General features: G+C 34.9%; 1 protein-coding gene across 1 annotated transcript in view; it reads right to left on the bottom strand.

Moving 5' to 3' along the window:
• Positions 1-639: 639 nt before the first annotated feature.
• Positions 640-16620, bottom strand: part of LOC135208834 (circadian locomoter output cycles protein kaput-like) — a 341286-nt gene continuing 325305 nt past the window's right edge. The window contains 6 exon segments of the mRNA XM_064241398.1: positions 640-4493; positions 7974-8255; positions 11600-11773; positions 14155-14354; positions 14876-14989; positions 15364-15562. Of these exon segments, the coding sequence (XP_064097468.1) occupies positions 4350-4493; positions 7974-8255; positions 11600-11773; positions 14155-14354; positions 14876-14989; positions 15364-15562 (1113 nt within the window). The 3' untranslated portion in view covers positions 640-4349.

Below are 16620 nucleotides of genomic sequence, written 5' to 3'. Positions count from 1 at the left end.
CGACAGGTGGTTAGTACTCGGTCCAATAAGGTATTTGCTATTATCCGTTGCTTCTGGCATTACCACAGGGGTCTTGGAACCTGTTACCCATGGATACAGGGGCACGACTAGTATACTGTATTGTTATAAAGCAGTCAGTCGGTCTCCCCACATAAGGTATTGGATCACAATCCTAGTAGATGCCAAATAGAAATATATCCAGCTTGATGAGTGGTACTCTGTGGTTTTCTTGATATATGATTTTCTTGATATATGACACTGCTTATCAAGGTTCTTGGTCTTTACATGGAGATTGGGAATCAGTGCTTACTCCCCCTAAAAAGTTGATTGATTAAGTATCAAAATTAACTAAGTAATTCAATTAATAAAAAGTCAGTAGCCTGTTTTGCTGTTGTATCCATATTCAGTAATTAAAATTCAGTATACCTTATGTTCAAAACTAATTACCAAATTGATTTGTTCATGGAGTTATATTCCAAAGTATTTTAGTAAGTTCACGGAGTTGGTTTTAATTCATTCTTAACAGTAACTACAATAACTGAATAACCATGCTTGCATAGCAAAGGTATGTCATTCTCAGAGAGAAAAAAGTGGAGATCTAAACTATACTTGTGAACACCATTCATGACAGTAGCTTGTAACCATATGTGAGCACTCAAACATTTTGAGTAATTTAGTAAAATTATTTCAGTCTTCTGTAGGAAAGTTATGAATAAAAAAAACTTTATTTAAAAATCATTTGGATGTTAATGTTCATCTTTTTAATGAAGTACATGAAGTTGGGAATACACTATGCCACAGTGTTACCAATGAGATGAATACTGAAACAGGTAACACACTTCCTGGTCAGATTTCAAATGACCTTAACTTGCTTCTAGCCAATCACCAAACACGTTTGTACCAATTATGATAAAAAATAATATACAAATAACTGGCTACAATGTTTGATCTGATAATGTCATATATAATGAAGTAATTTTTCCAAATAATTTACTATTGTAAGTCACAACTTTTAACAGACCATTTTACCCTCTTATTTCATAAATATAAACATGCATGTTAACAAATAACATTTTAGCTCTAAATTGTTTAATTTCTTCATTAAGTCCAAAATTACACATACTTGCAAAAAAATTTATTTAATCATAAATAACAGAGTACCATTAAAGAAAACCATTTCATTAAAACAAATAAAAATTAAGTCAATAATTTAACAAATATCACAATAAGTATAAAAATTCTAAAGAATATAACTATCCTCAAATATTCAAATATACAACTAATTAAAATTTCCTGACTTTAGGATTGAATTATTTCCTCTGAGAATATGTAACATGTGAAACTGATCAAATGAAAAGCATTACAGAAGCATGGAATTCATATATATAGCTTTGAGAATGTGAGACTAAATCAAATCATTCTTAGAATGCAATATAATTTTGAAAGAGCACAGTTCTTTACTGTTGTTGGACAACAGTGAAAATCTGATCAAGATTTCAAAAGATTAAAAGCAAAGTGTAGTAAAGATTTGAGACAAGTGCACTGAAAATTAAAGATAAATATCCTGTACGTATTTATATTGAAAGACATTTTAGGAAAGGCTGCACTTGTCTGTGGAATAAAGAAATGGCTTTGGTCATACCTGTCTTTTTGGTTACCTCCATGCATCATACAATTCATAGGTCAGAATAACTAGTATGATTCTAAACAGTATTAACAGCCACCTGTGTTTCTGGTCTAAGCTCTAGAACACAATGTTTCAGGATTAGTTGATGAAGTAAGTTCTGTATCACATCTTTTGACTGTAGTATATTAAATCTCGCACACAATTAACAAAATAAAAAACATGGGACTAGCTTATAAAAGGTAATACACTGTAATAACTAACGCCCTAGCATGATGAGTAGGGTACAAACAGGTGAGAGATCTTGTGGAAGATATGATGCAAGCCTGAGCATTGTGTAAAGCTTTGGCACTAAAATAATTATTATGTATACAGCAAACAAATTCACAGAATAATTAAGCTGCTTTAAAGACAGGTTGCTGCTAATATCTATAGTCAAAGTTAACAGAGGGCTTAAATATGTTTGTATTTCTCAGTTGTGACTTCCCATCACAAAGTAGGTAAAATGTGTCCTAACATAATAAATAATCTTTCAATTCTTTATTGTGTGTTGGTGTTACCCTGGTGAAAGGATCTGGTTATCAAAACATAGATGCTATGTTCATGAACCTTCAGCCTTTGCAATAGTCATGACACAAAAACACACAGAACGGCTTTAATACATCTATCACATCTTAAAACAATACCTCAGAAGGCATGACAAAAATATATATATATTTATATATTTATCTATATAATCATTTTTTACACTTGTACATACTTTAAATTTTATTTACAATATGCTAGTAATTTATGATGTATAATAATTACATTATTATTAACTAAGCTCAGCACTTTTAAGATTTTGCATCATTATTTGGCTAAGTCTCGAAGGTTTTGATTGTGATTATAAAACTGAGCAAGTAATGTGGCACAAGGGAGTTTCAGAAGTGACAATCCTAAATCCAATACACACACACTTTCCTTTCTGTATTTTCACCTGGACTTCACCACATCACTGTTGACTGTATTTTCACTTTTGACAAAAGAGGTTTTTTGCTGCAAACTGAATGTCTCTTCAGACGAAGTCTATAACTTCAGTTTGATTATCTTGTTCAATGCCACTAACTGGATATTTGTTCTTCACAAGAAAACTAATACAGTAGTCTTGACTTTCCCTCCAACAACAGCTTTCACATTTTATATAATGTTTAAAAACTTCCCTGATGTTAATACCAGCTCAATATTATCACATTTCTGTAAACCAATAAAGAGCATACGAACAAAAATAAAAGTCCTTCCCCCATACTGCATCACAAATACTGTCACACACACTGGTGCAAGTCTACTGTGTAGTATATATTATATATCGCCTGTATTATCTTAGACTGCAGCAGCCTACCAAATACCATCAATCTAAATTGTTCGGCAAAAGTACGTATCAACTGAACTATCCTAGTTTTTACTGCATAAAGGTTGTCTTGAGAAATTGAGGTGTTAAAGATATGTGTAAGTACTACATAGGCATTTACTTATAAATGCATCACTCAGTATTGAATGCTACACAGTAATTACCCTCACATGTTGGGTAGAGTAGAGGGAAACCATACCTGCTAGCCAGGTGATTTTCAGGGCCCAAAAACATGCTGAAAGACTTTTTTTTCCATTATTATATGCTAATTTACGGAAAGATAAAAATAAGGAAAAGAGATTGTTAGCTTTTTAAAACCCTTAGAAATTATTCCACAGCCTTGTAGATTTGTAGATTTTAATTTTTTAGTTTGTATATTTTAGTTATCAATACTACCCAACAAATTTATTCTGATAACAAATCTGAATAAACTAGAAACCCCTCAAACAACAACTTTTTTTAAAAATTCATATCGTTTTCCCTGAAATTCTGTTCTTATTTCCAACCAATTTATTTTGATGTTGAAAATTAACAAATAAAAGTTAAAGAATTACAAAGATTGTACTAAGAAAACCTATTAAAGGACTTCTTAAATTTCATTAACACACCCTATTGCCATCCATAATCAAACTCAAGGATTAGAACTGATGCAGAATCTTACCCAGCATTTAAACAAAGGAAAATTACTGTAAATTAGCAATGAAAGATTCTAAATGAATACAGTACTCCAGTACTCTGATGTTTTTAATCTCAAAACTTACCAGAAGTCCCTTAGTAATAGCTGTTTACTATTATTAAAATCTCAACATGTTTGTTATATCTTTAAAAATATTTTGATTAAGATTTAAACAACAAAGATAGACCAATAAAAAAATTAACAATTATTTTATAATTACACTCTAGTCCTAGAGTTGCATGTATAATATTAGTACAAGTATTTAACTTTAGTAATTTAGATTGGCCCTTGAGGGGTTTTACAGACTCTATATACGTATGTATGGAAAACAAACAGCAATACTGTATGATACAAGTTAGAAAATATCTAATCATTTATGATGGCAGTAGCAGATATGGAGGTATTTCTAAGCTCAATGATTGGTTCTTTTGGTTAGCTGGCTAACAACAGGGCAGTGATGGAATCACTTGGTAAGACACAATTTTAGGAATGCCAAATAATGGTTAGTAAGTAGCTGCAAATGTGGTAATTTGTCTCTTAATAGATATCATGATGAGTGGTGGTTGGTGATGAGGAAGGACGGAGAGTGGTGGTAATGGCCATTGTGGTGGTGATGTTGGTAGTGGGATCACAACAGCAAAAGCTGCTGATAAAAGGTTTCACTTCTTAGGCTGATGGTGTGGTGAGTTGAGGTGAGCCTGGGGACTACTTCCAGGTTGAGCAAATAACATCTGGGCTTGATGGTGGGACAACTGATAAGGTACTGCTGCCATCCCTTGAGTGCTTACACCCTGTATGCTCACCTGGAAAGTAAACACAATATCAAAAGCAACTAAATGAAATAAGTAAACACAATATCAAAAGCAACTCAATGAAATAGAGTAGAAATCAACTGCATAAAACAGAATTCTGACAATTAGTTTTTGTCCATATACAAAGCCAGTCAAAATTTTAATACAAACCCAGTTCAAATTTTAATACAAACCCAATTCTAGTTTTTATGATAAACTAAATCTGCAGTAAAGCAATCTCCAGACATGTCCCTAATCAAAAGCATTTGGGTTGCTCAGAACCCTAGAAGTGTAACTGATCATTATCGACTTAATGCAATTAGGAAGGGTAAAGAGTAGACAAATTCTGGTTTGGTTTAGCTTGTGTGAAAATGATATTTTTTATACAAAAATGAAGTTTTATAAATATACTTACCAAGTAATTACTTAGCTAACAATTAGCCAAGAAAATTTAATTTCAGAATTTCATTTGTCTCTAAACAGACCCTTTACTTCATGATAACAAGCATAGCTACTGAGGTAGGATGGCTTTGGTGGCCATAAGATTTCAAATAACTCAAGAGTATATAATGTAGAGGTGCTGGACCAGTGACAGAGAGAAGTCTACTTTATGGGAACTGAGATTATTAAGGGATCATGAATGGAGAAGGGCTTTGTTAGGTTAGAAGGTCAAAATTTGTATTTATTTTTCAGTTTACACATCTGGAGAAGCATCAAAGGTGATGCTTTCCCTAAAGGTGACATGTAGGAACAAGTAATCCAGAAGATCTACACATCTGAGTTAGTGGAGGATACTTAACTAAATGAATATGAAGAGGATGATAATTAGTCAAGCCCCTGCCCCCTGCTTTTTTATTGGGCTGTGCCACAAATTGGCCAGCAGCTACTTAAGGGCAAAAGGAGTTTCAAGTCCATAATTGTTCCTACACAGATACAATCATTGCCATTCATATATTAAGCATCCTTCAGCCCCAGCAGAAGCAGCCACTGAATCGTGGCAAATGAGGTAGTTAAATTGGAGATGGGGAAGGGGGAGGGGGTTACCATGCTCTACCCCATGTTTTGAACGAGTACCGATTTCCTTATTCCTTTTTGATAAAACTACCTTGACCTGTACAGTGTGTGATTATTTTAGTTGTTTGTGTGTTAATTAATTTTTGCATGTTGTTTGTTGCCTTTTGGCCCTGCTTTTCTGTTATACGCTGGTGTGAGAGTCTTGGGCAGCCAAGTAAGCCATTTCATGTCCTCCATTTTGGTAGGGAATGTATTTGTTCCCTTCCTTGTGATCAGTGTTCCTTCTGGCCTTCCCCCAATTGGAGAAGTATCGTAAGAGAAGGGAGCATAAGGAGGTTTCATCTGGTTCTTCTACTCCACGGGAAACAACGTCAAATCATTCTGAAACCTAAATATACCTCCATCTACCATCCCTCTCACCCCCTTCCCCTAGCTCCTCCCCATCTAGAAGGGGTATGTCACCTCACCACAAGCAAACCTATTCATCCCTCACATGAGGATGAGGAAGCCAAGGAAATATCTTCCTTAGACTACCTTCTTGTGAACATCTTTATATATCCCAGGTAGTATGTACATCATTTGCTGCATTCCTAGGTTTGTTAGTGGGAAGAAACCCTAACCAACCATCTATCAAAACATCTGCTACTGCTTCTGCAGTTCCATTGTCTGTCTTTTAGCTTTACTACAGGTGGTCCCCACAGTGGCTGTGATGACATCTATAGCTGAACAATATAACAATGCAATTTCTCCTACCCTTGCCCTGACCACCTTTTCAGTATGCAAATTGACTGAGTCTGACAAGAAAGTGAAAGGCGGAAAAAAAGTTACCATCATTATTCCTCTTCACCTCCCTCATTGTCTTCTACTTGACTGTCACTGTCTTCCACATCCTCAACTTTGGACTCTCTTCTTGGCATAGGAAGAGTCCAATACACCCGCAGAAGGAATTCCTGATATGAATGGAAACATATTGGCTCAGAAGTCAATGCAACTCTTGATTTCAGAAATAGAAGTCTGTAACCCTTGTCGAAGGCTATAACTACTCACAGATCTGCTTTTATCTCCTACCAAAGTGAGCAGAATTTCTGAAGACAAACCTTCACTTGAGAAGTCAGAATTATGGGTACACAGAAACCTTTTCTGCCACCAAAGAAGGATTTCTGACTAGATATCTTGTCTTTACCCTCGCAAAAGGGCGAGACCTGAGACTACGGAGTGTTAGGTTTGGAAGGAGTCAAAGGATATGATTGCATGGCTGGGGCGCCAGGAAACTTCTGATGCCTCCTCCCATGAGTATAAGGAATACTGAAGGGTCTTTCCTGCAATCACCAAGAAAGTGAAGTACTCTGGCCAGTGTGGTGAAGTCCAGTGATTTCATAGCAATCCAAGTTGTTGTAGTGTCAAGCCTCTCAGTGACTGATCAAACTGACCTGAAGACATGCAGGCCCACTGTGTTCACTGTTCTTAGGCCATCCAGTCAGGATACAGCATATTAGATGGCCTCTTAAGAACGATGTCTCATCAATAATAAAGATTTTGCCAGAGAAAAAGCTAGCATCTAGATGTTTAAAAAGGATCTTAACTAAATGAGGCCACAAGTCTTCTGGTCATGGCAAGTTCATCCTAGCCAACAAAGTGCACTAAGATTTGGCAGTCTGTTCCTATGACCCAGTCATGCCGGTTAGCAAGAACTAAAAGCTGTCTCAGGAATTCTAACTAGTGTCTACCTCTGGTTTGTTGACTGATTTTTATTTTTTATAAATGTATGTGCACAATGTAGGTTACATAAATTGCAAGGTTTGGGGCAGGCCTGCATAAGCCAAGATAGCGCACAAAAACATGAATAGAAGGTAGGTGAGGACACTGGTTTTAGAATGACATCATAGTGGTTAGGTGAACAAAGACACACCAGAAAACAATATGAAGTAAAATGAAAATTAGGAAGGTATATCCAAAAGTCGAAAGGAGGCTGGGAGTGGTTCTAAGATTTTAATAGCTACAGAGATCTCTAAAAAAAACAAGAATGCTTTGCAAATGATGGCACTTTCTATGTCAGCCAGAAATCATCTGTTAGTGCGACCTAAATTTTGTTAAAATCACAAACTGGTCTTTTTTGACCATTGGTCACTAGTTTATGATCTCTTTGCAAAGTACTCTGAAAAGAAACGCCCTGGAAAAGGACTTGAATAGTGAACAGAATCTTATTATAAAAGCATTTAGCTACTGAGGCTACCACTTACAACACACAAAGATCCATGGTAGTTGAAGCAGGTCAGGATTAGGACACCACCAACTGTTAGAATAGCTGTTTATGTATTCGCAAGTGTTATATATCAATAAATTTTGCTCCTGGATACTCAACCAAATGTTTTTCCCCTAAAAGCTAAAACCAATAAATTTTTGTTCATATTTCCATACTCTCCTATTCTAAAAACTATTCAATAATTTGTTTGAAATGTTTTATATCGAAAACCATACCTGTGCAGGACTAAGAGTGGAAACAGTGAGTGTTGAGGACTGAAGTGTGGAAGGTGTTGTTATGGTTAGAGGTTGCACAAATGAAGTAGTTGCCATGGTCCCAGCCAAACTACCCGTACCAAGGGCTACAGCCCCTCCAGCTCCTGAATGGATGGTTGCAGTAACAGGTATATTTCCAGCTGCAGGAACACCCAGTACTCCTCCAGCTCCTGACCCAACTGCCACACTATTTTGAAAACTACTGTTACTTCCTGTTGTAGCTGTAGAATATTGCACACCACCCTGAAAAAAGAAGAGAGTTTTTCAAACTGGGTCAAGTTAGCCATAGCAAGTGATAAGTATTAAATACTTTTCAACAATGAAAACAATTTTCTAAATATTAACAACAGATTTGTTATTGTAGATATAATAAACAGGTTTGGAAACCTCTGATGAAGGCATTTCCACTACTGTTTAGGTTCTTCTATGTTCAGTCTACTCCGAGATCATTCTTGTCTTTGGCTATTACCATCAATGGACCTTTAATACCAATGTACAGTTTAGTATGTTTCAGGAGGATTTTGGGTAAATAAATGGCTTAACTGGTTCCTCTGTTTAAAGTATTTTCATGAGGGGATTTTCATCAAGACATTGCCTTCATTTCCTCACAAATTTTGGACAGGGAGCTCATGCTATTATGACATGACTCCCAGTATCAATCTGAAATAAATGTTCTGATATTGAGCTGAAAAAATGTTCTGATATTGAGATCACAAAGGAGCAGGTCAGTTTTGACATAGCTAAATTTATATAATCAATAAAAGCAAAAAGACACATTTGGAATCAGTAGCTCCCATGACCAGTAGCACAGTCATTACACTGTGAAATCAAATTCTAAGATTGCAAAAATTTAAAAGCTGAACTAAGTGAGTCTGGTATGCCCATAACTAAATCAATCCAGAAATCTACCACAGAGGAACACTGATTTCTCTAAAAGGGATCTCTGGAAGCCATACTCTACTAACAATGGCTGGTCCTTTTTTTTTTTTCCCAGAGCCTCATGTCAACAATGGCTGGTCCCATTATTTTTTCAAGAACCTAAGTCCAGTCGCTTGCCATATAGCCCATGCATCTGTTGTGTAAACTCCTCTTTGACTATAAGCTAGCTGATACTGTCCTCCAGGGAAAAACATTGGTTGTAATATACAACATACCAAAGGTGACATAAGATTTACAGGTATATTTACCATATATAATGATTATCTAGCACAGCACAGTGTTTCTCACATTTTACTATTAATTTTATTTTTAATGTAATAGCATTTACACTTAATTTAAAAAAAAAATTTGTGATTCACTAAATTCTTAAATGTAGAATAAGAAGCAAGTATTTTAATTACTAATTCATAAAGGGATGAAGGCTTGGCTAACCTTCTTGCTATGAATGGCATATCACTTCCATTTTCAGAGCTACAATAATGACACTAAGACAACACTTGAAGAACAGTAATACATTGTTCAATGAATAGCCTAGCCTTGAGAATATAAAAAGAATTTTCTTTCCAAGTGCTGAAATAAGAATGGAAGCTACTCTCTTCCTTGGATGCCTAGAGATAAATTGTGTTCATATGCACTGGTAAACCTTGAAATTTATTTTTGTTGGTTATCTTAATTAATTAAATGAATCACACATCTTAAATTGTGAAGGTTATTTTCATTACCTTTGTTTGATATGAATTATTTTAATGAGTAAGTATCTAAATATGTGCATTGCTTGAATGTATTTTGTAAAGAATTTTTATAAACAAAAATTTCTTGTAATCCATAAAGTTTAATACAGTACTATATTAGTAGTACTACTTTGTCATTTCTTCACTCACAGAGCTGTTTTGAACAATTCATTTTAACCTTCTCCACAAGTTAATTCTCTTTAACCATGTAATGTATAATTCTTAAGTACAGTTCTATAACCAGACTACCTAGTCATTTCTACACTCACACAGCTGTTTTGAACAATTCATTTTTTACTGTTAGGTGAAAATTGGCAGATGACAAGGTTCAGGAAGTTGGACAGCTAAAAATACATGAATAAACATGAAATGTGAAATGAAAATGCAGCTAGGGGCTAAGGACACTACAAAGATCCTTTACTGCTGGAGTGCCTACAGTATGCTGCCTAAGCAGTGATGATGCATATTATTATTATAAAGGATTAGTTTATCCAGACCTCTGAGCTTAACAATGGCTCTTCTTGGGCCATCGACTATTGTACAAATGTTGTGATACAGTATACTAGTGTGTATCAAGGGTGGAAAAGCTTACAAATAAAATACATAACCAGGGTTTGAAAGGCTTACTGTTATACAGGAGTGTAAAGCCAGTGTTTGAAAAATTTAATGTCGCTATGTAGTTAGGATTTGAAAGCAATCATATGTGAAGTAGGGTTTGAAAATGTTATTGATATCATCCGTAGCTATTGTTTGAAAAACTCAGTGATAAAATGTGTGATTAGGGTTTAAAAGCAACATGATATAACCTCTGCTTAATAGATCAGCTGTCTGCCAAATAATGTGCTACTGAATATTATATTCAGTGGAACCTCTACATACGTAAGTCCCTACAACAAAAAATTCAGGTTACGAAAGCAAAGACGAAGATTTTTTTGCTTCTGTGTATGAAAATAATTCAGGTTGCAAAAAGGTAAAGTCTGAGATTCGCCTGGGCTGCCGAGAACAATTTTAAAACTGGCGCGCCGCCAACTCGGTAGACTCGCCACCATCCTCCCGCCACCATCCTCCCGCCACCATCCTGACTAGCATCAGGAACCTCCTTGGTTCCTGATGCTAGTCACCACCGTAAGATCTTGCTCTCCTATTGCTCAGCATCTGTCCCATCATGCCTCTTTGTAAAGGCGTTCCTTAAACATTTTTGCGGCAGCGTTATCGTAAACACCTGGAATTCGTTCATTCACATATATTTCGTTTGTTAACGTAAATTCGTGTTAGTGATTTCGCTTTCGTTGTAAGCTTTATCGTGTAGTGTGTGAACTTAATGACTTACATTATTAGATATGGGTCCCAAGAATGTTGCTGAAGTTCATGGAAAGAAAAGGATGTTTTCTATGGAGACGAAGATGGAGATAATCAAGAAGTGTTAATGTTTTCTGCTATTTGTTAATGTGTTTCGTAACGTTTAGTGTTAATGTTTTCTGCCATTTTTTAATATGTTTCGTAAAGTTAAGTGTTCACGTTTCCTGCCGTTTGTCCTCCCCCTCTGTCACCACTTTCGGACATCACCTCACTCGAAAGTAAGGTTCCACATTTTACTACATACGTACGTACATGTGCACACAGTATTTCTTGTACCCTGTACAGTAATACACTTTATTTACATGTACAGTACCGGTTAGGTTAAGTATTGAATGGTCCAAATTGTTGTATTTCATTGTTTATTGGTCAATTTAGCTTTATAATAAAATTTACTGTGGTGTTTTTGTAGGGCTTGGAATGAATTAGGCAATTTACATGGTTACAAAGGCCGTTTCGGAATGGATTAATTTTGTAACCTGAGGCACAACTGTACTCCTATATAAATCCGAAACGTTAATACTCCATTCACTTAAATTCAAAGTTAAGAAAATCTCATACCTTATAAATCTGTTGTAAGCTCATTCCATACTGAACCATTATAAGCTGCTCGTTGACTTGCCGTAATTCTTCTTGCTGTCTTATAATTTGTTGTTGTAATTCAGCATGCTTTCTTCTTAGCTGCTCCTGAAGTTGTCTTTGATCTGGACTAAGTATAAGTGACTGCCGAAGACCCTGTAAAAACAAGCAAAGCTAAAAATTGTACTGTCCTGTATATGGGACAAAATATTTGAAGTTTACTAAATGTAGTATTAACCCTGGTAATTTGTGCATACAGTTTGATGCCATCAGAAAGGTATAAATAGTGCCTTAACAAAATTTTACATACTCAGTTTCTTAAGTTTTCTTACCTGAAACAACCTTTTTAAACGTTTTGAACCCATGGGTTAAGTAATGTCAATTGACAAACATGCCAGCAAAGAGGAAGCTGAGCCACCCATCAATAATAGACCAGTAACTTTAAGTTATCCTAAGAATGAGCCCCAAATTTGATGTAGTAAAAATACTAATTGCCCCCTTGGCTGCTTTATCAGCAGTCTCATTCCCTCCAATGCTTACATGTACTACAGGAATCCAACACATTTCAACATTTTTAATAATATACTTTTGTGGAATGAACACTTGCTATTAGATAAAAGAAATAGTTTGGAGTTATGACGACAAAAACATTTAAAGGAACTGCATTTGGTAGAAACCCAAGAATAGCAAAATCATATAGTACCTTCAGAAAACAAGATTTACATTAATAACTGCTGTAAAGAAAAAATAATAAAATCTCATCGTAGGCATGCACTAACAAAAAGGATGGTAAATTTATAATTTATCTATTAGGAATGCAACAAACCTTAATAATATACAGTTCCTAAACAACTCAACAAGAATTATGGCAGACCAACATGAAGGCTATAGCTAGACTAACTATAACTCAAGTTCAGTCAGGTAACTGACTGAAAAACTGGAGTAGGAATGCATGAAATAGCCCAGTGGATAAAGAATTTATTCACTGAATACATTAAAAAAAAACTTAAACCAGGGTGAAAATGATATAGCAAAGATTCTAAACAGGAAACATGATCCTTAACATAGATAAGCACAGAAATAATTTAATAAATGTATAGCTGAAAAAACTGAAGTCATCGGAATACTCTTGTAGGTCACACTGGAAATAATTTGTAACAAAACCCTAAAGAGATAACTAAGGTCAAGTGTGAAATGGGCATTTTCTTACCAAAATCAGTTTTGATGACTTAATAAGAAAAACTAAAAGGGCCATAAGAGAATAAGTAACAAAATTCTGGATGAAGCTGAGATTGCTACATTGATGATAAAGAAAAGTATCTCATTTTGTAGTAAAGTAATGCAACAATTAAAGATGCATGTAAAATGTTTGCACTTCTTGATGCAGCAAAGCTGTAGGCGCTGAAAGAAAAACATAATGCATATGAGGAAGTTTAGATAGCTAGAAAACAGATCTCATAAACTGTGATCAGAAAGGAAGAGGAACTGTTAGTTAAGAGTAGTAGAAAGGCCAAGAAAATCACGGGAAAAAAAGTCATAAATGAAGACCTAGACCAGTTAAGAATTAAGTCAGAAAGTACACATTCAAAATGTTAATAATTATGATGAGACTTTGGGAGAAAAATCAGTCATGACCTTATAAATAATGAGAGGTGACTGAACTTCATGTCTGACAACAATGAATTTAGTTGTCTGCACAAATGGTGTCAAGTGTTAATCAAATGATTCATTTGAAGTAGTTTCCCAACAAGAATCTCTTGTCCACTGGCTGCATCACGTATTCTTATGGTATGGCTTCCTTGAGAGACCAACTTACTTTTTACTAAAGCTGAAACAATTATCTCACTCTCTAATGTCAATTTGCAAATGTCTACATAAATTTATAAGCTGGGAATTACAAGATATGGACATTGTCTGAAAATACATCTAGTAAACAGGTCCATCCATTCTGCCTGGTTCTAATGATGATCTTAAGATATATGACACAGAAGATATTTAAGGATGGTAATTCATTCTGTATTTGTCAAGTTTGTTATGAAGTAATGTGTACTCAACTACTCTTGAATAACCTTAAACATATACTGTAATTTTAGTAATGCACAAATTAGGGCAATTAAACCTAATAGACTTAACCAGTGTCCAAAATATTACTGATACAAAATTCCTAACTACATGCAGATAACTTTTCAACATGCTATGGAAACCTCTATAAATAGAAGTAAAAGTCTTTACAAAACTGAATGCCTCAAACTTCAAAATAGAATAGTAATAATAAAATCTTTATATGTGCATGAAGATGTCTTCTTACCTTGTTCATATTCATGTTCTAATTCTTAAGAAATCTGTGAGCAATAAAAGTACCTATACTGATTTACTCTAAGCAAGAAGGTATCTTAATTTAAATTATATCTGGTGCCTTTAAACAGTCTAACTCTCAAGATTCAAACTGATGTGAAATGCTTGTGCTAAAACAAATATTTTGATTATAGAATTGAATAGCTAATAAAATCCTAAGATTAGTAAGATAAAAATATTACCTCAGTGGCAGATGCTGCTGGGAGTTGGACGGAGAGGTTAGTAACAACAGGGTTGATGGGAATGACTGGAGAGAAGGGCACAGTAGCCACTTGAAGTACCTGAGTAGGCACTGGTGAGGAGCCACTGACTGATACAGTGCTAGCTGTTGGACCAGTCCCACTACTTAAATACTGTTGCTCTACACTGCCAAAATTATTACCTGTAAATTAGGACAGTTCTCAGATTCATAATACGTACTATACACGAAGCAATTATGGACTGAATGAATAAATGTTACACAGATCAAGTCTTACGAGATACTAGGTATAAAATAAAAATATACTCAAGTTACCACAGGTGTTTGTATGTGTCTTAGCCCAGAGAAAATGGGCTTCAGAAATAAGATCAGCTTGCTTGAGGAAGAGCAAGTAGGTAGAGATTACTAGTTAGATTAGTAATCTCAAGAAAGAATATCGGTACTATTCTTATTATTTAAAGGTGGGAAATTCCTTAAACATTAACAATCATTGTGTCAGGTGGCTTCAGGTGCTTACAAGAAAGTTGCCAGATACTAGTGTATGTAGTATGTACTTTTACAGCCTGTTGTTAGAAAGTGTTTGGAAACTGCTGCAAAAGTATAATGAGTGAGTGTTCATCAGCAAAACATGATGCAAGGATACACTAGAACCAAAGTGCACTTCTACTAATAAGAAAAAGAAAAATCTAAAAATGTTTCCAAACCTGGTTGTTGCTGAGGCTGCTGTACTTGTTGACATGCTGTAGAAACTGCACAAACTTGCCCTACTGCATTTCCTGTGGAACCTCCTCCACCAACTCTTACCCCAGATGTTGATCCTGCAAAGATAAATAACATTAGTGACAAATATATACTTTTTTTATACTACATTAAAAACTTTATTATCTTCCCTACAATTTAAATCTTTGTCATGCTATTTTGAAACAAGTCGAAAGATAATATGCTGTACTGTACTTTTGTTGCACTCTGAAGTTCCACAAACCTTTTAAATGTTAAAATTCTTATACCTCTAATTCATATGATTCTATCTGTGCGCAAATTTTCTCTGCCACTACTACCGCAGATACTACATTAATATTAACATTTCTTTACTTACAATTATCTAGTTGAAGTGAACTTACTATCCTACAACTCTGTTACCATATTAACAAAGGCTTAAAGCAAAGAATTAACATTACAGTACTATACATACCTGAGTTATGAGAGCTGCTTGCACTACCACTGGGTGATGCAACCATCATATGTATAAACTGGTCTTCTTTTTTATCTTCTTCACATGACCCTGACATTCTTGATGAAGAAAGTGAACGTGATATCTCAGGTGGCAATTCTATTTTTCGATAATACCTTTCTTTATTACTTGATTTTGAACCAAAGTGTAACGTGGTCTCCTGTCGAGAGAAAATACCTTCAAAGTACTCTCTTTTCTAGAAACAATATGAAAAAAACAATATATAATATTAAACTTATGAAAGAAGTATTATATTAAACATGAAAATCATGATCCTTTAAAAACAGTAAACCCAAATTTATTTTTACCTTCCCAGACAGCAATACTCAAAAATAACTATGTACTTATATACCATGAAAATGGTATGGGAACTGTGGAGCACCCCTCCTATAGATCTTGTCTTCCACATTACATGAATAAACAGTATGGAAAAGCAATGCCCTTATGGTTGCATGGGACAATCTGGAGGTCTAATCCTTCCCCCTGTTCCATTTAATAAGACTGGTCCTATAAAAATTTACAATATCAAGCATGTCCATATGACACTGATATCCCCACTTACCATAAGAAACTTTGTTAATATAATTACGATATTAAGCGTGTCCTTATGACACTAACATCCCCACTTACCACAAGAAACTTTGTTTCTAAAATTAGTGATAAGACTAGCCAGCTTCTATAGCAGACAAAATTGTCTGCCACTCTCACTTCTGCAGATAACACTGAAAACTTTCCCTCACAGCCTTAAAGCTTAGAGGTTAGTATGAGAGGCCTCCTTAAGAGAGGATTTTTGCCAGATACCACCAAAGATATTGCCAATCCAGTCAAGCAGTCCTTTTCCAAACACTACCAATCAAAGGGGAGCTTTTTGTGACTGATGAAGCAGAGGGGCACATGTCTGTTTATATTAAAAGCATGTCATAAATTTAACTAACTTTTCTAATTTCTCTGCATGTCTTATGACCAATTTTCATGTACTGTCCATCCAAGTGCTTGAATTTCAAAATGATTGGATGTCTCTCCTTATATTTATTATATTTGTATTTATTAGAGACCTAATGGTTTTTTCTTAAATTGTGTTATATCATATAACATTTTCAATATCTTATAGTTAACACTTGAGTAAATTTTAAGTTTACATATTCTATATTTTGTTGCTGATGAGCACCATGAGGTTAACTTGATCACTTTACATGTCTACAGTTTGTTTCCAACTGC

Source organism: Macrobrachium nipponense, chromosome 35 (genome assembly GCF_015104395.2).
Source record: "Macrobrachium nipponense isolate FS-2020 chromosome 35, ASM1510439v2, whole genome shotgun sequence".
NCBI classification, from domain to species: domain Eukaryota; kingdom Metazoa; phylum Arthropoda; class Malacostraca; order Decapoda; family Palaemonidae; genus Macrobrachium; species Macrobrachium nipponense.
The sequence above is the reverse complement of the archived record's forward strand: the minus strand, read 5'-3'. Positions and strand labels throughout refer to the sequence as shown.